General features: G+C 42.2%; 1 protein-coding gene across 1 annotated transcript in view; it reads left to right on the top strand.

The window, feature by feature from the left end:
• The first annotated feature begins 7,962 nt into the window (after positions 1 to 7,962).
• The window catches only part of LIPH (lipase H), a 36,870-nt gene continuing 24,525 nt past the window's right edge, over positions 7,963 to 20,307 (top strand). The window contains exons 1-3 of the mRNA XM_034990629.1: positions 7,963 to 8,011; positions 17,237 to 17,604; positions 18,869 to 18,977. Coding sequence (XP_034846520.1) covers positions 7,963 to 8,011; positions 17,237 to 17,604; positions 18,869 to 18,977 — 526 coding nt within the window. The remainder of the gene's footprint in view (positions 8,012 to 17,236; positions 17,605 to 18,868; positions 18,978 to 20,307) is intronic.

The raw sequence follows: 20,307 nt of genomic DNA, 5'->3' as shown, positions 1-20,307 counted from the left end.
TTTACCAGTGAACAAAGCAATGGCTAGCAAGCTCTAGTGTGCACTAGAATTACCTGGAGACTTGTTTAAAATGCAGACCATCCCCAAAGATACAAACTCAATGGGTCTGGGGTGAGATCCTGGAATCGGCATTTCTAACAAAACCTCTGGTTTTTGCAGCTGGAGGTGATCCAAAGAACAAATGCTGATAACTATTGTTCTAAATTAAGGCTGTGGTCATAAATATATTTTAAAGTTACTCTTCTATCAATACTTTGGCTTATGGAAACCTGTGTAAAACTACATAGATATTTGCCTAGAGAAAATAGCTTAGTGCCCAAAACAGAGAATTATTTCCTCGAATATTTGAAGGCCTCCCGAGATAATTTATAACTCCGTGGTGTGTGTGTGTGTGTGTGTGTGTGTGTGACAGACTTACCCTTCTCTGACAGGGAGACAAAGGTGAGAGGTGGTAGATATGAATGTGCATATTTATGCACATGATTAAGAGATGAGAATGAGGAAATACAGTATCTCATTTGTTTTCTCAGTTGTATCCTAGAAGTTATGCTGGTGGTTAAAAGCAGAAATGTCCAACCAGGATGGCATATGCTTCTTGCCCATATGCTTCTTGCCTGTATTTGTTGGGGTTTTAAAAAAGAAATGAGATACTCCACCAGGTTTGGCCCTAGCCAACTGGGAATGTTTCAGTCTGCGAGCAAGAATGTCCTGTCCCCTTCAAGGTGCTTCAGGCTAGATCAAGAATCAAAATGACAGGGGCGCCTGGGTGGCTCAGTTGGTTGGGTGGCTGCCTTCGGCTCAGGTCCTGGAGTCCCTGGATCGAGTCCCGCATCGGGCTCCCTGCTCGGCAGGGAGTCTGTTTCTCCCTCTGACCCTCCCCCCTCTCTCTCAAATAAATAAATAAAATCTTTAAAAAAAAAAAAGAATCAAAATGACATAAGACAGATTAACAGTAGAAAATCAAATTTAATTTAGTACCTATGGGGAGTCCACGGAAATTCCAAGGGACAGTCAGGCAAAATGAGGTATATATGTCATTCTGAATTAAGGAGAAGTAGGTAGAGGTCTGGGACTTCAAAGGGAAGGAATGAATTCACAGGAAAATGAAAAAGAATTAAGTGTTTGGTAAATGTGTTTGCTGGGCCACTCAGAAACAATGGGACATAGAGACTTTGACCAAAGAGGCCTTACTAGGTTCCTCCCTGTCTACCACACCTAATTCATAACAGTGTAGTTATCTATGGTGATAGCTCTCCTCCTGGAGCTGGTCCTCTATCTAAATTCTTTTTCGGCTGTTGAGGGCGAGGTAAAGAGCTTTTCTTGAATCTCCTGGGTTTTGATTGCCGTTTATTTATTTATTTGTTTGTTTATTTATTTATAAGAGAGTGAGATGGTTGGGGAGACGCACAGGGAGATGTAGAGAGAGAGAATCTTTTTTTTTTTTTTTTAAAGATTTTAGTTATTTATTTGAGAGAGAGAATGAGAGACAGAGAGCATGAGAGGGAGGAGGGTCAGAGGGAGAAGCAGACTCCCTGCTGAGCAGGGAGCCCGATGCGGGACTCGATCCAGGGACTCGATCCAGGGACTCCAGGATCATGACCCGAGCTGAAGGCAGTCGCTTAACCAACTGAGCCACCCAGGCGCCCGAGAGAGAGAATCTTAAGCAGGCTCCATGCCCAGTGTGGAGCCTGATGTGGGGCTCAATCTCACAACCCTGAGATCATGACCTGAGCTGAAATCAAGAGTCAGATGCTTACCCCACTGAACCACCTAGGTGCCCCACTGATTGCTTTTAATTGAAAATAATCTTCATGCCAAAGTGGCCTATTTGGGGGCAGCCTGCCCTTGACCCCTACCCTTCACCATCTGGTTCAGAACAGATTTCTAATGCCAAATTCAGTGTGGTTCCTCTGCATTAAAAAATATATGAACGGAGTTACTTTCCAGATTTAAAAAATTTAATAGAATTTCATAGTAGGAAAATGTCACTTCCCCCTTCTACCTCTTTTTAAAAATAGGAGTCCGGTTGCCTGGGTAGCTTAGTCATTAAGCATCTGCTTTTGGCTCAGGTCATGGTCCCAAGGTCCTGGGATCAAGTTCCACATTGGGCTTCCTGCTCAGCGGGAAGCCTGCTTCTCTCTCTCCCTCTCCCTCTCCCTCTGCTTGTGTTCCTTCTCTCGCTGTGTCTTTCTCTGACAAATAAATAAAATCTTTAAAAAAAAATAGGAGTCCAGCTAATATTCTTTTGTTTGTTTGTTTGTTTGTTTGTTTGTTTTCTCCACAGCAGTTTCTGGCCTAAAGGGATTTTTATTTCTGGGACTTTTGGAAATTACTTCAGAACAGTGTTTTCATGCAAGCATAAAAATGTGCTCTAGTGTGTGTTACAGGAAACATCCTGACTTCACCAACTAACACGTGGTGAGCTGTGTCTCAGACACTGACTAGTATCCGTAGCCCAGTATGTGGAATCCTTGACAATGTATCCCTTAATCTTGATATCAGTAAATACTTTCAGGAAACATCAAGTCAGTATACCTGTCCGTGGGACCTCTCTTCTAAAGAAGTTATTAACACCTGTGTCATGTTTGGGGGTGGGAGAAACGATAGCTTGACACACCTTGAAACCCAAAACTTGAAATAAAAGAAGTGTGAGTCAGGGCCATCCTTGTTTTACTTCCTGACTGAATACCATGCATCAAGATTAAATTAAACCCTGTCACTTGGGCTTGCTAGTGGACTACACTTCACCAACCATAAGTCTAAGAGAAACTGATACTTTCGTTTTTAATCAGTTGACTCAGCCACATTGAGAGACCGAATATGAACCTACCTGTACTTACTGATTCTCAGAGAATCTCAGAACTTTCTCTCCTGCTGCCCTCACTCACAATCGCTTTATCAGTGGGTTGTTTCTGTCCATAATTCTATCTTCTCTTTTCACTGACACCTCTTTGGATATGAATGAGGAGCCTCTTTTTGTAGAAGCTTTCCCCCAGTGAGAAATGTGGGAAATGAAATCAGTTCCCAAAGCACGTAGAAGCTAAGAGGCTAGAACTGTGTGTGCCACCAATACCGCTTGGGCAGCTTTGTTTCACTTCAGGGCTGTAGGTCTTGTGACAATAAAGCAAAAGTATCCCTTGGAAGTCTCATCAGAAAGGGAGTGGGGTGGCCAGTGATCAGTCTGAGGGGATCACGCTTTTCTCTCCAGCTGGGACTCAGCTGAAATATGTCAATCTAGGGAAACAGAGGTCTATCTGTTTTCTCTGTTGTATCCTAAGTAAATATAGCCAGTGGTTAAAAGATTGGAGGTATCCTTGCAATCAAGAGGGCATTTTGTCTATCCAGCACAGTTTTCTCTGGCAAAGATAAAACAAGCTCACAGCTGTTAAGTAGTTCCTAAGCCTGAGAATGAGAGTAGTTTATTTTTGCAGGAATAGGTACAAACCCTCCCCACAACAGGCTAACTGAAGTGGGGGCTTTATTCAGAGGTCCATCACTCAGTCCCCAAGGGGTAAGAAAAAATGGAAAACTGGGGGCTTCTTTTGATGTTGACGGAAAAAGTGAAACTTCTGCCCATTTACCCCCAAAAGACTTTTCATCTTTTCACTCTGGTCTTTCCATGAAAGTTTGAAATTATAGGAACCATTTCCTAAAACAGTTGTATTGCAATATAATTCATACATACAATTCTCCCATTTAAACTGTTACTCAATGGTTTTTAGTATATTCACAGATATGCGCAACAATCACCAATTTTAGAACATTTTCATGACCTCAGAAAGGAACCTGGCACCCTTTAGCTACTGTACCCTATTTCCCCAACTACCTCCTTCCCCCAGCCCGTAGCAACCACTGATCTACTTTCTGTTTCTATAGATTCCCCTACTCTGGACATTTCATATGAATGGAGTAATATGATTTATGGTCTTTTGTGACTAGCTTCTTCATTTATCATAATGCTTTCAAGAGTCATCCTTATTATAGCATACGGAAGCATGTTTGTTAACCAAAGGGTATTTAATTAGCCAAAAATTCCTGCTTAACATAAAGGTGACAAAACACCTAGTTGGTCAACATTTTATTTTATTTGTTTGTTTATTATTTTAAAGATTTTATTTTTAAGTAATCTCTGCACCCAACATGGGGCTCGAACTCACAATCCTGAGACCAAAATTTTCATGCTCTACCAATGGAGCCAGCCAGGTGCCCCTGGTCAACATTTTAAGATTCCAAGAGTAATGTATGGTTATTTTCAGATCTTTTAATTAAAATTAAAAGAAATTTTAATTTCTTGCTATATTAATTTTTTTAGGTTTGGGTTGTCTTTGGTTAGTAAGACTGCCCTGGAAATTTATTTTCCTAAATTAGGTGCCTCACATCCTTTCAAATCAGCTAGCTTGGGCAGATCTTAGAATTTTGTGTCCAAAAGGAATGCAAGAGATTAGCTAAATCTCTAAGGAATGAGGAACCAATCTGTCAATATGAGGACAAGGATGGCCCAAAGAGGTTATTTGTTTTACTGGTTAATGACAGCGCCAGAACCAAACCCAGTTCTCTGGCCAGGGAGAAGCACTGTCCCCCGTATACTGGCTAATATGCTTCCCTTTTCCTTCCAAAATCCTTCCAAAGCGATGGAAGGAAAGTAGCTAGTATTTATTGAGCACTTGCTTTATATCAGATCCCATGCTAAGCAATTTACTTATTTTACTTGACCTTCATAACAACCCTATGAGATCAGTACTTCGTCAGGGAGCACGAATTTCCTGTCCCCTTCAAGCCAGACCAGGAATCAAATGAGCATGAGACAGATTAACATCAGAAAATCAAATTTAATTTAGTACCTATGGGGAATCCACACAGACATGGAAATTCCAAGGGACAGTCAGGCAAAATGAGGTATATATGTCATTCTGAATTAAGGAGAAGTAGGTAGAGGTCTGGGACTTCAAAGGGAAGGAATGAATTCACAGGAAAATGAAAAAGAATTAAGTGTTTGGTAAATGTGTTTGCTGGGCCACTCAGAAACAATGGGACATAGAGACTTTGACCAAAGAGGCCTTACTAGGTTCCTCCCTGTCTACCACACCTAATTCATAACAGTGTAGTTATCTATGGTGATAGCTCTCCTCCTGGAGCTGGTCCTCTATCTAAATTCTTTTTAGGTTGTTGAGGGGGAGGTAAAGGCTTTTCATGAATCCACTGGGTTTTGATTGCTTTTTAACTCAAAATAATCTTCATGTCAAGTAGTCCATGTTAGAGTGGACTGCCCTTGGCCTCTACAAATATTAACCCAACTCATCATCCACATCATCGACAATTACTAATTTTTTAGCATTTACTATGCACCACCTAGTACTTTAGATACTTCATACACATTATCTCTAATTCTCACCACAATCCTGACAGCAGAGCTGGGATTAGGGTAAGGTCAGTGAAGCACTGACCAGGTGCAAAATTTAAGGGGGGAAGGGAGACCATAACTCAATAATCAAGATAAATTACATTTATGATTTTAATGCAATAAAAATAGTTTTCATGGGGGGCCTGAGTGGCTCAGCCATCTGCCTCCAGCTCAGGTCATGATCCCAGGGTCCTGGGATCGAGCCCCACATTGGGCTCCCTGCTCGGCGGGAAGCCTGCTTCTCCCTCTCCCACTCCCCCTGCTTGTGTTCCCTCTCTCCCTGCCTCTCTCTCTGTCAAATAAATAAAATCTTTTAAAAAAGAAAATATTTTTCATGATATTTTAATGCAGTATGTAAATGATATTTTAATGTTTAAATAATATTTTCCTGCAAATAATATGTATATCATTAATAATGCATTCTCACAGTACATAATAAATGATAGGCATAAGTGACATTTTTAGGCATAAAATGATATTTTGATATTTGATATTTTGATAGGCATAAGTGATATCTTTGAAAATGAAAATCAATGCAAATAAGTCAGTAATGAAAAAAATATCAGGGGCACCTGGGTGGCTCCGTAGGGTAAGCGTTTGATTCTTGGTTTTGGCTCAGGTCATGATCTCAGGGTTGTGAGTTTGAGGCCTGCATCAGGCTCCACAATCAGCAGGGATTCTGCTTGGGATTCTTTCTTTCCCTCTGCCCTTCCCCCCACTTATGTGCGCGCTCTTTCTCTCTCTCAAATAGATAAATAACTCTTTTTGTTATACGCAAACAATGAATCATGGAACACTACATCAAAAAAAAGAAAAAGAGAAAAAAATCTAAATTTTACGTAAAGACAGACTATTATTTGTTTTACAACTCTGTGTTATTATATATATAGGAGAAGTCATTTCCAGTCAGCCCGCTGTCCCTGGGTCCATGCCATCTTCACTTCCTTGCTAGCTGATTTGTTTTATGAGCATTGACAGTGGTATCTGAACAGACTGAATAGCAAAGGGCTATATCTGTGGTCATGGTTTTTGACTATCGAGCTTTTATCAACTTTTCCCCACTTGGTTCAAAATCTGGGAGGATACTTTGGTAAGTAAATACGTAGTTGCTGTTTGTTGTTTTTTTCCTCTTGCCTCGGGCTCTATATGGCTCTGCAGAGCACTGCCTGACAGATTGGCATGACCATGATCATTTTACACATGTGAAACTGAGGCTCAGAGAGGTTAGGTAATTAATTACCAAGGGTCACGTAGCTAGGAGGCAATGGAGTTGACCTGACTCTGAAATCTGTGCTCCAAAATCATGTTGTATTTTGTTTAGGACATTAGACCAAGGTTGGCAAACTTTTTCTGTCAAGAGCCAGATAATAAATATTTTCAGCTTTGTGGGCCATTGGTCATTTTACAACTGCTCAACTCGGCCTTATAACAGGAAAGCAGCCATAGATAATACATAAATGGTCATGGCCATACTTGGCCCATGGGTGACCATGCGTTAGACCAGAACAAAATAACCTCGGGGACAACTATGTTATCTCTGAAAATGTTCTATCCAGGTTTCTTTGACATCTTACTCTACTCTGCTCTCATCTCAGCCTGTTCTCCACTGGAGTCTGAATTCCTCATTGGATGGGAGACATCACCCATTCAGTTGTAATTTTCCAATCGTTCGTGAACACTAACTGGCATTTCAGAGTAATTGAATTTCAAAGTAGACTGAAGAGGAAAGACCATGTTTTTCCGCTTCAAATAAACTCTGATAATAGAAGAGGTTAAGCTTTAGAATCCAGTTTAACATGTTCTGTGGTTACTTGGTTAAAGGCTCTGTTAATACTACTTCCAAGTAAATTTGACTTTGTAACAAAACAACACAATAAGCAGAAAGAGGTTTGCTTTCTGAAGGTGTACAAGTAGTTAATTATTTTAGAAATATAAACTAGAAATTAAATACAAATATAGAGAACTATATTTATGAGGGTGAAGCAATTTAACAGATTTGCTATTCACAGGTATCTAGTCCTTGCCTCCAAATTGCCGGCCTGCCCTCCAAATTGCCTGAGAATTTGGGGTCCAACAAGACACGGTCCAGCTCTATGTGCTGGGGCATAATACTGGACAAAAAACAAGACAACACTTGCCCTCAAGGAGCTTAAACTAACTTGTAACATGGTCCAAAAGGAGATAAATTTAATATTTTCTTTTAAAATGTTATTAAATCTGAGGGGAGAAGAATGAATAGCCTCAGGTAGTTTTAAGCAGAGAACATCAGAAATGGAATGCAGAACCCATTTTTGTTTGCACATTATTTTGCAGGCCTCATTACCCACAGACATATTTTTACACAATTTAGTCTAATGCATGTGCCATTTCATACTCCATTTATTTCATAAACATTATATCATTATATCATATACCACTTGTGGCATCCAGATGGATCATTCTGAATGGCTGAATAATGTGATACTTGCTTATTCACGAAACATTTATTGATGTCAGCTCTAAGCCAGGCTCTGTTGTTGGCACTGGGTATACAACAATAAACAGATCAGTTATTTTGGAGCATGGACACCGGAGGGAAAGTTATTTCAGAACAAGAAAAGAATGCTTCAGGTGTGTAGTAGGAAAAAAGCAAGTAGCATAGAAGGGTCAAAATTCTCTAGAATGGGATTCAATAGAAGAAGAAAGTAGAATAATACCTATAAATCCTGGGGGCAAGAATATTGTTTGAAGCCAGGTCATCATTTAGGCCTAGGAATTCTTTATGGATATGAATGAACTTAGGAGCTGTATTATCCATTAGCCCTTCTTGAAAAGACAGCAAGAGCTCTCACCCAGGGGTGAATGCAGAAGCCTAGGAAAAGGATTCACTGGGAGCAATGATTGTATACATTATAGCGCTAAAACTACATAACCGGGGAAATAATGAGAACTACGGTTCCAGAAGATAATTTTTATATACAGCCCATTCTCGTTATTCATGGTAGTTAATGTGCCATAAAGGACCGGCAAACACTGAATTAGCAAAGACTGAACCATTGCTCCTTGGGGCAATACAGGGTTAGGTTCCTGCAAGCCTTTGGTTACAACATTTTTGTTGACCAATCAATACATAATCTTATTTTATGTATGTTTCTGTTTAAAGACACTTTATTTAGGGTGCCTGGGTGGCTCAGTCAGTTGAGCGTCTGACTCTTGATTTTGGCTCAGGTCATGATCTCAGGGTGGTGAGATTGAGCCCCACATCGGGCTCCACACTCAGCAGGGAGTCTGCTTGAGATTCCCCTGCCCCCTGCATTCTTGCTCTTTAAAATAAATAAATAAATAAATCTTTAAAAAAATTAAAAAATAAAGACATTTTATTTAATATATATTGTTTACTCATAACACTGAACTCATGACCAACAGCACTATAACTCATGCCTGAGTGAAGCTTATCTGAGATACACATTTTCTCTGTAAGGTACTTCACAGCACTTCAGGATTGTGCTTGGGGACCGCATAAAAGGGTGAAATCACCAAGAAAAAGTACAAGAAGCAAAACACTTGGCAGTAAATAGCCTGGGAAAAGGACATTGGTTATGGAAGCTGAAACAAGAAGGCAGAGTGTCACCATGTTTGACCTTATTTGAGAGTGGGCATGTGGGGCAACCCAATTTTTTTGTCATTCTGCACATGTCCATGGATGACAGCAAAAGCACCCCAAGTATTGATTTGGGGGGGTTACAAATAAATTTTAGTGAGTAGGTGAATTCATAAATACGAAATCCACAAATAATGGGGATTGACTGTATTTTGACAATAGCAACAAAAAGGGTACGTTTGTGTATGTTCTTTTTTTTTTTAATTTTTTTTTTAAAGATTTTATTTATTTATTTGAGAGAGAGAGAATGAAAGACAGAGAGCATGAGAGGGAGGAGGGGCAGAGGGAGAAGCAGACTCCCCGCCGAGCAGGGAGCCCGATGCGGGACTCGATCCCGGGACTCCAGGATCGTGACCTGAGCCGAAGGCAGTCGCTCAACCAACTGAGCCACCCAGGCGCCCCCGTTTGTGTATGTTCTGAAGGAGGGGCCAGGGAGGGTATGAAAGACAATGTGTGTTAGAACAGATACAATAAATACAACAGAAACTCTCTCTTTCTGTTGATGCATCAATACATAGAGGCTGAAATATTGTTTATTTTTTAAACTAAAAAAGGAATCACTAGGTGTATTAAAAATAATTTTATAACTAACGAAAATCAGGGGATAGACATTGGGTCAGCGAGGAGAAGTACTGGGTGTACTGATGTCCTCATTATTTATAAGGGAGGATCGCTCGATACTGTCTCGAGTTACTAAAGCAAGGACTAGAGCCGAGAGGGGAAAGAACTGTTCTGGCAAAGGAAAGCAGTAGGAAGCATGGCAGAAGTTAGAAATGTGCTCCACGGCAGTCAGAAATGCACCTTCCAGACGCCCAAGAATCCTTGCCACGGGTTCACCTTGGCGCATAAATAGAGTATTAGGTCCAAGGGGGTCAGCTCGGGTCCTCCCAGAAGCAGACGCGAGCGTGGGACGGGACACGCAAGAGATCTACCGAAGGAACTGCGCAGGAAGGAGAAAGGAGGTGGTGGCCGGCCGAGAGAGCCTGCACACCGTGAGGCACAGCTGACATCCCGGAAAGGAGACAAGGCAGGGTTGCGTAGGGAGAGCTGCGGTACGGTCGTGAGACTTTCAGCCGCGCTGATGGGGTATCCCTGAGCCAAAGCGGCCTGTTCTGGGAGTCCCCCTGAGGCAAGACGAGCCAGCCTGCTCTGGCTCAAACACCCCGCCGTGCTAGGTCACCAGCTGGGAGCAGCCTGGTGGGGGGGCGGGCCGGGGAGCCACGGGTTCGCGTGAACACTGCGGAGTGGCTGGAGGCGCAGGTGACTTCACCACACTCCCCGTGACAGGTTCTCTTGAAGGCAGATCTGAGGGAGGCACGTCTGTGGCGTCCACACCAATTACATCTGTTATGCCAATAAACGCGAACTCACCTGCTCTCAGACTGGGCTGTAAAATAAAACCCAGCTAGACGCTATATGAAAGACCCCTTAAAACAGAGGGATTCAAAGGGTAAAAAGGATAAAATCATGCTAGGTAAATGCTAACAAAAAGAAAGCCTAGTTATAGTCGTTTGATGGGATTCAAGCAAAGAAAACACGTTAAAATGAAAAAGGGTATAATACCTGAAACATTAAGTCTAGGTAATAAAAGTAAAAATGGATGAAATCAAAACTTAATAGTTTGGGAACTTGAATTTGTCCCTCAGTGTAATGTTATACTTTGCTAAAGGGATCTTCCGTTCTTAGCATTTAGATACATGATTTCAAGCTGATGTAAGAGAAGAAGATTCTTGATTCCCAGGGTTAACTCCCTATTTAAATTCTTATTTTATACAATGTCTCCTTTACATGGCATATATCAAGGTTGCAGTTTCATACTTATTTGTGTGTTTTATTTCATTAATGCCTGACTCACACGCTAAAATGCCACCTGATCCAGAACCTAAGGGAGGGTAGACTTATGGATGAATTGCACATTTCCTCTGAGGATGAGAGAGAATACATATAAAGCTGTTACAGTATTTTGTACTGAGAGAGAGGAACAAGGAAATTCATTTTTCATTCAGTACTTAACAATGGGCTTTTCCAGAGCCCAATGCCGTTATAAAAATAAGACATTAAAGGGGCACCTGGGTGGCTCAGTCGTTAAGCGTCTGCCTTCGGCTCAGGTCATGATCCCAGGGTCCTGGGATCGAGCCCCACATCGGGCTCCCTGCTCGGTGGGAGGCCTGCTTCTCTCTCTCCCACTCCCCCCGCTTGTGTTCCCTCTCTCACTGTGTCTCTCTGTCAAATAAATAAATAAAATCTTAAAAAAAAAAAAGACATTAAAAATAGATGAAGTCAGACTGGTTCTAGCAAATGAAAAATAAAAATCCACCTGTTCTGGGGGCACCTGGGTGGCCCAGTCAGTTAATTGTTCAACTCTTGATCTCCGCTCAGGTCCTGATCTCAGGCTTGGGAGTTCAAGCCCCACCTTGGGCTCTACGCTGAGCATGGAGCCTACTTTAAAAAAGTAAATAAAAATCCGCTTGTTCTGCCCTTCTTGCCTTTCAGTAACTGTCCATTGTAAAGGGTCTAGTAAAGACTCAGCAAGTCAAAGAGATTGGTTGAGCCATTCTGTAGACATAGAAAGTGGCACATGTGCTGAAAATAGGTCTGGCCCAAACTTCATGACTCTAGTCTGAGCCTTCCAACGACCCAGATGTGTGACTTTTGACACACTGGCCTAATATGGCTCAAAATGAACAGACCTAGCAATTAAATAGTCCCCTCCTTTGGAAGGGGATCTCTACCTTCCCCAATATGGCCTCATTCCTAATTAATCTCCACAGCATTCCGCTCTCAGGCAGGTAGGTAAGTGAAAGATGACGTAATTTCCCCAGGTTGCCCGGTGAGTCAGTTGCACAACCAGGAACAAAGCCCAGTTTTACTGGTGGCTAAGACCAAGAGGCTCAGCCCTACCTCGTGACACTTCCTCTTCAGTAAAATGACTAATTAAACAGTCAATTATTTGCTCTGGGTCTTGCTCTACAAACACCAGACAAGTTTCAGAGTCCACGTTCTCCAGGAGCATGCAATCTACAGGAAGAGAAAAATGGAAAAGGCCAAGAGATGGGGAAAATGGTTACATAGATGAGTAAGGTCTGCCATTTAATGCACAACATAGTGACTATAGTTAATTATACTGTACCGTATCCTTGAAATTTGCTAAGAGAGTAGATCTTAAATGTTCTCGCCACACACACAAAAACGTGTAACTATGTGAGATGATGGGTGTGTTAACCTTATTGTGGAGATCATTTTACGATATACACATATATCAAATCATCATGCTCTATACCTTAAACCTACACAGTGTTGTCAATTATATCTCAATAAAGCTGGGGGAGAGGGGAGGACAGGCAGTTGTGAGCACGCCTCACTGTACACGCTAGAGCAAACGGAGGAATATGTGAGTATGGGGCTCAATTTTTAATCAGTTTTCTCTAGGGTGAGGAATTTCAAAAACCCCAATTTTTAACCTTCTGTTTGAGCTTCTTCTGTTCATTCTATTTGGAACTTCATTCATGGCTGAGTACCACAACCTTTGCAAGAAGTTTCAAATAAAAGCATACATGAATGGACCCAGGTTCTCTTTTTAAAAAAGATTTATCTATTTATTTGAGAAAGAGAGCAAGCACAGAGGGCGGGGGCAGAGGGAGAGGGAGAGAGAGTCCCAAGCGGACTCTGTGCTGAGCACACAGCCTGACACCAGGGCTTGATCTCACAACCCTGAGATCACAACCTGAGCAAAACCAAGAGTCAGATGCTTAAACAACTGGGCCATCTAGGGACCCCTGAATGGACCCAGGTTATTGAGAAAGGGTAGAGTTGCCAGGATGAAGTCTGTTCTGAGGCTCAGAATGAGGGAAGAGTTATTCCTGGGTAGATTCACTGAGAATAAAGGCAAAGGGCAAATGGTTCTTAAATTTCTATCGGAGGAAGATAGAACAGGTGTTTCCCAAGGCCATCTAGTCTCCTGTTGACCAGTTGCAAGTCAATAGTCTTCCCCTTCTGTTCCCTCACACAAAGAATGGTCATCCGTAGGACTTTGCCCCCTCTCCTGAATGTCCTAAAGGACAATCTCCAGCTTGCACCTAGGGACTGATTGTTGCTTCACTTACCTCCAACTTGGCTCTTCTCTCTCAGCCAAATAGGATGTAGGAGAGTTGGTCATAACATAGTTTCAAATAATTTTTATAATTAAAAAAAAAAAAAAACCAGTCTTCCCAAACATTATATTTTGGATCTGCATGCCAGTGTTGATCAGAGTTTTACTTTTAACTTTTGATTGCGGTTCTTTTTTTAAGATTTATTAATTTATTTGAGAGAGCGAGCAGACTAGCGAGAACTTGAGGGGGTGGAATGGGAGCAGAGGGAGAGGGAGAAGCAGACTCCATGCCAAGCAGAAAGCCTAACTCAGGGCTCAGTCCCAGGCCCCTGGGATCACGACCCGAGCTGAAGGCAGGTGCTTAACGGACTGAGCCACCCAGGCGCCCTTTGATTGTGGTTCTTGATCAAGACCTTACCTAATGTTGCAGAAGTAACATCCTGTTTCAGTACCCAAGGACCCCAAAGCACTCCTTTCCTAACCCCTCTTTCACCTTGCATCTTTTTTTTTTTTTTTAATATTTTATTTATTTATTTGACAGAGAGAGACACAGCGAGAGAGGGAACACAAGCGGGGGAGTGGGAAAGGGAGAAGCAGGCTTCCCGCGGAACAGGGAGCCTGACGCGGGGCTCGATCCCAGGACCCTGGGATCATGACCTGAGCCGAAAGCAGACGCTTAACGACTGAGCCACCCAGGCGCCCCTCACCTTGCATCTTGATCTTTAGTTTATTTCCAACTCCCTGTTCCCTTTCAAACAGAAGACTTCAGCATTCTTACCTATTTTCATTTTCTGATATCAGAGTTCACAACCTCACTCCCACTTTGCATCTCACGGATATGGCCCTGTCCCCTTTCTTTTTCCTTTTATTTAAGTTTTTTATTTGGAAATAATTTCAAACCTGCAGAAAAGCTACAAGAATTAAAAAAAAAAAAACTCAGAACACCAGTAACCCTTTACACGGATTCACCTTCTGTTAACATCTGGCTATATATGCTTTATCATTTGCTGTCTATCTCTCTGCCCCAATTTTTTTTTCTGAACCATTTGAGAATAAGTTGGCCATTTAGTTATAAATACTTAACTTGTATTTCCTAAGAATTAGGATTTTTGGGCACCTGGGTGGCTCAGTTGGTTAAGCGACTGCCTTCAGCTCAGGTCATGATCCTGGAGTCCTAGGATCCAGTCCTGCATCGGGCTCCCCGAAGGGAGTTTGCTTCTCCCTCTGACCATCCCCCATCTCATGTGCTCTCTCTCTCATTCTCTCTCTCTCAAATAAATAAATCTTAAAAAAAAAAAGAATTAGGATTTTCTCCTACATAACTACTGTATAGTTATCAACCTCAATTAATATAATGCTGATACCATACTTTTATCTAATTTAGTGTTCATATCCCAATTTTATAAATTAATCCAATGATTTCTTTTTTTTTTTTTTTTTAAGGTTTTATTTATTTATTTGACAGAGCAAGACACAGCGAGAGAGGGAACACAAGCAGGGGGAGTGGGAGAGGGAAAAGCAGGCTTCCCACGGAGCAGGGAGCCTGATGCAGGGCTCGATCCCAGGACCCTGGGATCATGACCTGAGCCAAAGGCAGACGCTTAACGACTGAGCCACCCAGGCGCCCCTCCAATGATTTCTTGTATGAAATTTTTTCTTCCATTACAGGATCCAATCTAAGACCAGATATTGCATTTGTTTATCCCATCTCTTCAATCTCCTTTAATCTAGAACATTTCCACAGCCTTTCTTTGTCCTTTATGACATTGATCTTTTTTAAGAATATGGGTCCCTTTTTATTTTTAATCTTTAAAAAATGTCTTTTCTTTGAGAATTTTTTGGGGGGGCACCTGGCTGGCTCAGTCAGTCGAGCATCTGACTCTTGGTTTTGGCTCAGGTCATGATATCAGGTCATGGCACTGAGCCCCACGTTTGGCTCCATGCTCAGCATGAAGTCTGCTTGAGAATCTTTCCCCCTCTGCTCCTCCTTCTGCTTGCACTCTCTCCCTCTCTCTCTCTCTCAAATAAATAAATAAAATCTTAAAACAAAAAAAAAGGCATTTTTTGAGTACCACAAGCCCCCTTCCCTGCCAGTGCCGGCCACAGTTACATCACACCCAAACCCTACAGGTATTCGTTTTTTTTTTTTTTTTTTTAAGATTTTATTTATTTATTTGACAGAGAGAGAGATAGCAAGAGCAGAAACACAAGCAGGGGGAGTGGGAGAGGGAGAAGCAGGCTTCCTGCGGAGAAAGGAGCCGGATGCGGGGCTCGATCCCAGGACCCTGGGATCATGACCTGAGCCAAAGGCAGATGCTTAATGACTGAGCCACCCAGGCGCCCCCCCCCCACAGGTATTCTTTTTAAAAACAGATTATTCCTCATTTTGTGTTTGTGTGATTTTTACCCTGGGGTTAGGTTCAGGTTATACATTCCCCTCTGGAATACTACAGCTTAAAGGCATATGTGTCTGTCTGCCCCTCGTGGGTAATGTTCAGTTTGATAACCTAGTCAAGGTGTTGTTCAATTTCTCCATTGTATAGTTACTACTTTCCCCCTACTTACTAATTAGCAATCTGGGGGACAAAACTTAAGACCATATACATGTGCTCCTTCTCAAAATAAACCACCTCCTCAGTTTTAGCATCCACCAATTATTCCTGCCTAACCAATCTTTATTATGATGACTACAAAATGATGAGTTTCACCCCCAGCATTCACCCCACATTTACCAGTTGACATTCAGCACTATACTGCAAGAGTTCTCCTCTCGCTTCCATTGATTTGTTTCTTTGCTTGTCTATTTGTTATGGAATCATGGATCTCTAATTTTCTCCAAAGGTCCATAAATCATTACTGTCCTTAATTATTTAGTGCTCAAATATCCCAGATCTGGCCAGTGGAAGCCCTTTCAATCTCGCTTTCTATGTCCTTATGACACATTTTTATTTATTTATTAGATTTTATTTTTATTTATTTGTCGGGGAGAGACACAGAGAGAGAGAGAGTGCACACAAACAGGGAGTGGCAGGCAGAGGGAGAAGCAGGCTCCTTGCTGAGTAGGGGTCCTGGGATCATGACTTGAACTGAAGGCAGACGCTTAACCAACTGAGCCAGCCAGGCGTCCCAAATTTTTAAATAGTCTCTTACTTTCTGCCATAACAAGATGCTCCAGCCTGATCTTTTGCTTCCACCCCATCCCCCAACTTTCTCCTAAGGCCATTCTTAGAGATTACAGAGCAGGAGGAATGCTTGAAGATGGTGCTTAAAGAATAAGGAGAGGGTTCAAGAAGGCACCGTGGTCCACTGTTTCAGATGTTACTGAAAGGCTCAGGACAGGGCACATCACCTTTTCCACTGTTGTCCCAGGCAGGTGATCTAGAAAAGGAAAGATATGGTTGGACCATGCAGATGCAGTTACTGAGGCCTCTACTATGTGCTGGGCACTGTGAGGGATACACAGATTAGAAGACACCCATTCCAAGGAGGTGGTCCAACAAAATAGACACACATGTCCATAAATACCCATAATACACCCCTGCAAGTGCTTTCATTTTGCTGTCAATAAGGTACATACAGGGGTTTTGGGAGTTCTGGGTTGAAAGACAGTATTTAAAGCTGGGAGAGTTGGAGTAGGTTTCATCGAGGTGACTTGGGTTAGATCTTGGAGGAGAGTAAGATTTGGAAAAATGGGGGCGCCTGGGTGGCTCAGTTGGTTAAGCGACTGCCTTCGGCTCAGGTCATGATCCTGGAGTCCCGGGATCGAGTCCCACATCGGGCTCCCTGCTCAGCAGGGAGTCTGCTTCTCTCTCTGACCCTCCCCCCTCTCATGCTCTCTCTCTCTATCTCATTCTCTCTCTCAAATAAATAAATAAAGTCTTAAAAAAAAAAAAGATTTGGAAAAACGGTTTTCCTGGTGAAAAAAAAAGTCACTGCTTAGTTATGCTGAATCAGGTATGACTTTGCAACTTCATTCAACTAGATCCAGTCTCCTGCTGGGTGCTGTGAAGCACAGAAAGAAGGCCAGTGAATGTAGGGCAGCACTCTTGCTTGACCCCCAACTAAGGAAAGAACCGTCATGATGCCATCTAATTTTTATTTTCAGACACAGATGAAACATGTCCTTCATTCACCAGACTGAGCTTTCACAGTGCAGTGGTTGGTACAGGACTAAATGTGAAGCTGATGCTCTACACAAGGAGATACCGGACCTGTGCACAAGTCATCAACTCCACAGTTTTGGGGAACTTGAACGTGACCAAGAAAACCACCTTCATTATCCATGGATTCAGGCCTACAGGCTCCGTTCCAGTTTGGATGGAGGACTTAGTACAGGGTTTGCTCGATGTAGAAGACATGAATGTGGTTGTTGTTGATTGGAATCGAGGAGCTACAACTGTAATATACAACCATGCCTCTAGTAAGACCAGAAAAGTAGCAATAGTCTTGAAGGGATTTATCGACCAGATGTTGGTAAGAGAGAATTCTTTTATATGATTCAGAGCCAAATTAAAACTGGCCTGTTGTCTGAAGATTTAAAACCAAGAGATATCTTGGTTTTAAAAGATAAAAAGATAAAACCAAGAGGACTATTTTGAAAACCCAACTAAGTCTCAGGGAAGGTAGAGAGCACAGCTGGAGGGAAGGCCCATAGGTATGGTTGTGCAAGTTGTGCACTGCACAGGGCACCCATCTAAGGGAGCACCAGTGTTATGGTACACATTGTAGATCTATATATTTATTATGATGTTTTCCCAGTTAAGTGTCCTCAGGAAGGGACATCTTTTTCTAATTCACATAAAGGTGTCTTATGGGTAAGAGAGGTTCTGTCTGGGGGGGTTCTGGCTTCACTGTGTAGAATTTCCTCATCTTCTCGAGCTATTCCCTTTCCTAGAAATGCCTAAAGTTTACCGACCTGATTATCCACAATCAAAACTGATACACGTGGTCTGATGAGAGATTTTTGTGTATGATTTATGTTTTTAGAAGACTCAAAAAGATTAAATAAACCTTAAATTTTATCTAGTGATCTATCTCATGAATTACCCCCTTTACAAAAATAACAAAAACAACCAAAAAAAGTGACTTTATATCAAAACTACCTCAGAGAGAATCAGGCCTGGTGGCCACTGTAGGCCAGGGATAACAGAATTTTCACAAAAGCTCCCCACTTAAGCCACAGCCCTGGGAGAGTGAATAATATTAACATGACTCACCACAGGCTGTCCCAGCTGACTGCAGTCAGTGTTGTCCCCAACCCCACTCCTTCCTTTCCTTTCCTTCCTTCTCTGTCTGTGGTGACTTCATTAACTGAGCCAGCATGAAGATAAAGGAGTTCACCAAAATGTTTCATTGCCCTTTTCCTCAACTGGGAGGGAATTAGAGATGTCCAAGCTTGATTTCTTGCAGAAGCATGGATGGAGACCATGGCATAAAGGTTAAGGCCCAGGCTTTGAGTTGAACAGACTGGTTTGACTCCTGCTCTGTCCCTCCCCACCTGCCTGATACTGGGCAGGTTACTTTGACTCTGGGCCTCAGTTTCCTCTTCTGTATAATCAAAAGAATGGTATTTACCTCGTGGGGTTGTTGTGACATTTAAGTGAGCTCATAGATGTAAGTTGCTTAGAAATGTTTCTCCCAAAAACTGTTTCTGAAGTCAAGTTGAGGAAATTTCTCTAAGTGTTGTCAACTCCTCGGCCCCTCACAATTTATAATGATGGACCTCTTGAAATTCCAGGTACAAGGAGCTTCTCTTGAAGACATTTATATGATTGGAGTAAGTCTAGGAGCCCATATAGCCGGGTTTGTTGGAAAGATGTACAATGGGCAGCTGGGGAGAATTACAGGTAAGGCTTCCTGTGAATGGGCACAGGTTAGTCAGCCTGGCTGGGATGTTCACTGAGGGAACATGGTGCAGGCAATCCACGTCCTTGGGCTCAAGGCCAGCTCTTCTAATTACTTAACCCCTCTGAGTGTGTGTCCTCTTGTGCAAAGGAGAGACCATGATAATACTGACCACAGGTTATTACTTAATAAAATACACTTTGTAAATGATATAAAATATATAATATAAAAATATATAAATAAAATAAATAATAAATTTTAAAATATATAATATAAAAATATATTTAATAAAAAAGCACTTTGTAAATTGTATATGCCATAGAAAAGATTGGTGCTAACTATTTCTCTTCTGGTGAGAAAATACAGCTGTGGCCTTTGGGGATTTGATCTGTGCCCTCCAAACAGATAGCCATCTTCCTTTCACTTAATCTAAGATAGCCTGAGCCACATACCTAATATGTTTCCATCCCCAGACACAGCTGGAGTCTCATGATAGAAAGATGAAATAGGAATTTTGATAGTGGGGTTTTACCCTCTGAATATCAGCTTTCAGGACCAAGCTGAATGAAAACTCAGAAATACAGCAGGTGAAACCCCAAACAAAGGCCCCCTTGCTGGGTTCTCTTGCCTACTGCTCAGGTAACTTTTCCACAGCCACAGAGGACAGGCTGAGGGAGGATTTCTGTTTCAAAGGCTCAAGGCTTGTCCCCCCCATTCATACCCTTCCCAGAATCCATCCTCGCACAGAGAGAGCTGTTTTCAATCTAGGGAATCTGGAGGGTAGAAGTGAACAGAGGAAGGAGAGATTCAAGCCAATTGTATTAGTGAGGTAAACTTTTAGCGTCACATCTCTGAATGTGCTACTTGACTGGTACCCTGAGCAGGTCATTCCCATGCTCACTCTCTCACACACACATCACTGGTGTCTCTTCTAGCCCGCTACTTGTTTTGTTTTTCCTGGTTCTTTTTTTCTCACTTTCACGTCAGTGAAAGTGGCCAAGGCCACCCTCATTTTATTTACCTGCTTTCTAGGGAGGCAGAGTTCTTTTTAAGTTTTTAACATGATTATTTTTATGTTTTAGAAAGCAACATCTCCTTTGTAAAATGTTTCATTTCCTGGGGCGCCTGGGTGGCTCGGTCGGTGAAGCGTCTGCCTTCGGCTCAGGTCATGATCCCGGGGTCCTGGGATCGAGCCCCGCCATCAGGGTCCCTGCTCCGCGGGGAGTCTGCTTGTCCCTCTGCCCTTCCCCGCAATCGTTCTCTCTCTCTCTCTCAAATACATGAATAATGTATGTATGTATGGTATTTACTTTGTTTCTCCTAAGAACTGTA

The sequence above is a fragment of the Mirounga leonina genome, unplaced genomic scaffold, assembly GCF_011800145.1.
Source record: "Mirounga leonina isolate KUSES-001 unplaced genomic scaffold, KU_Mleo_1.0 Mir_115, whole genome shotgun sequence".
Classification (NCBI taxonomy): domain Eukaryota; kingdom Metazoa; phylum Chordata; class Mammalia; order Carnivora; family Phocidae; genus Mirounga; species Mirounga leonina.
Note: the sequence above shows the minus strand (reverse complement) of the source record. Positions and strands in the feature narration are given on the sequence as shown.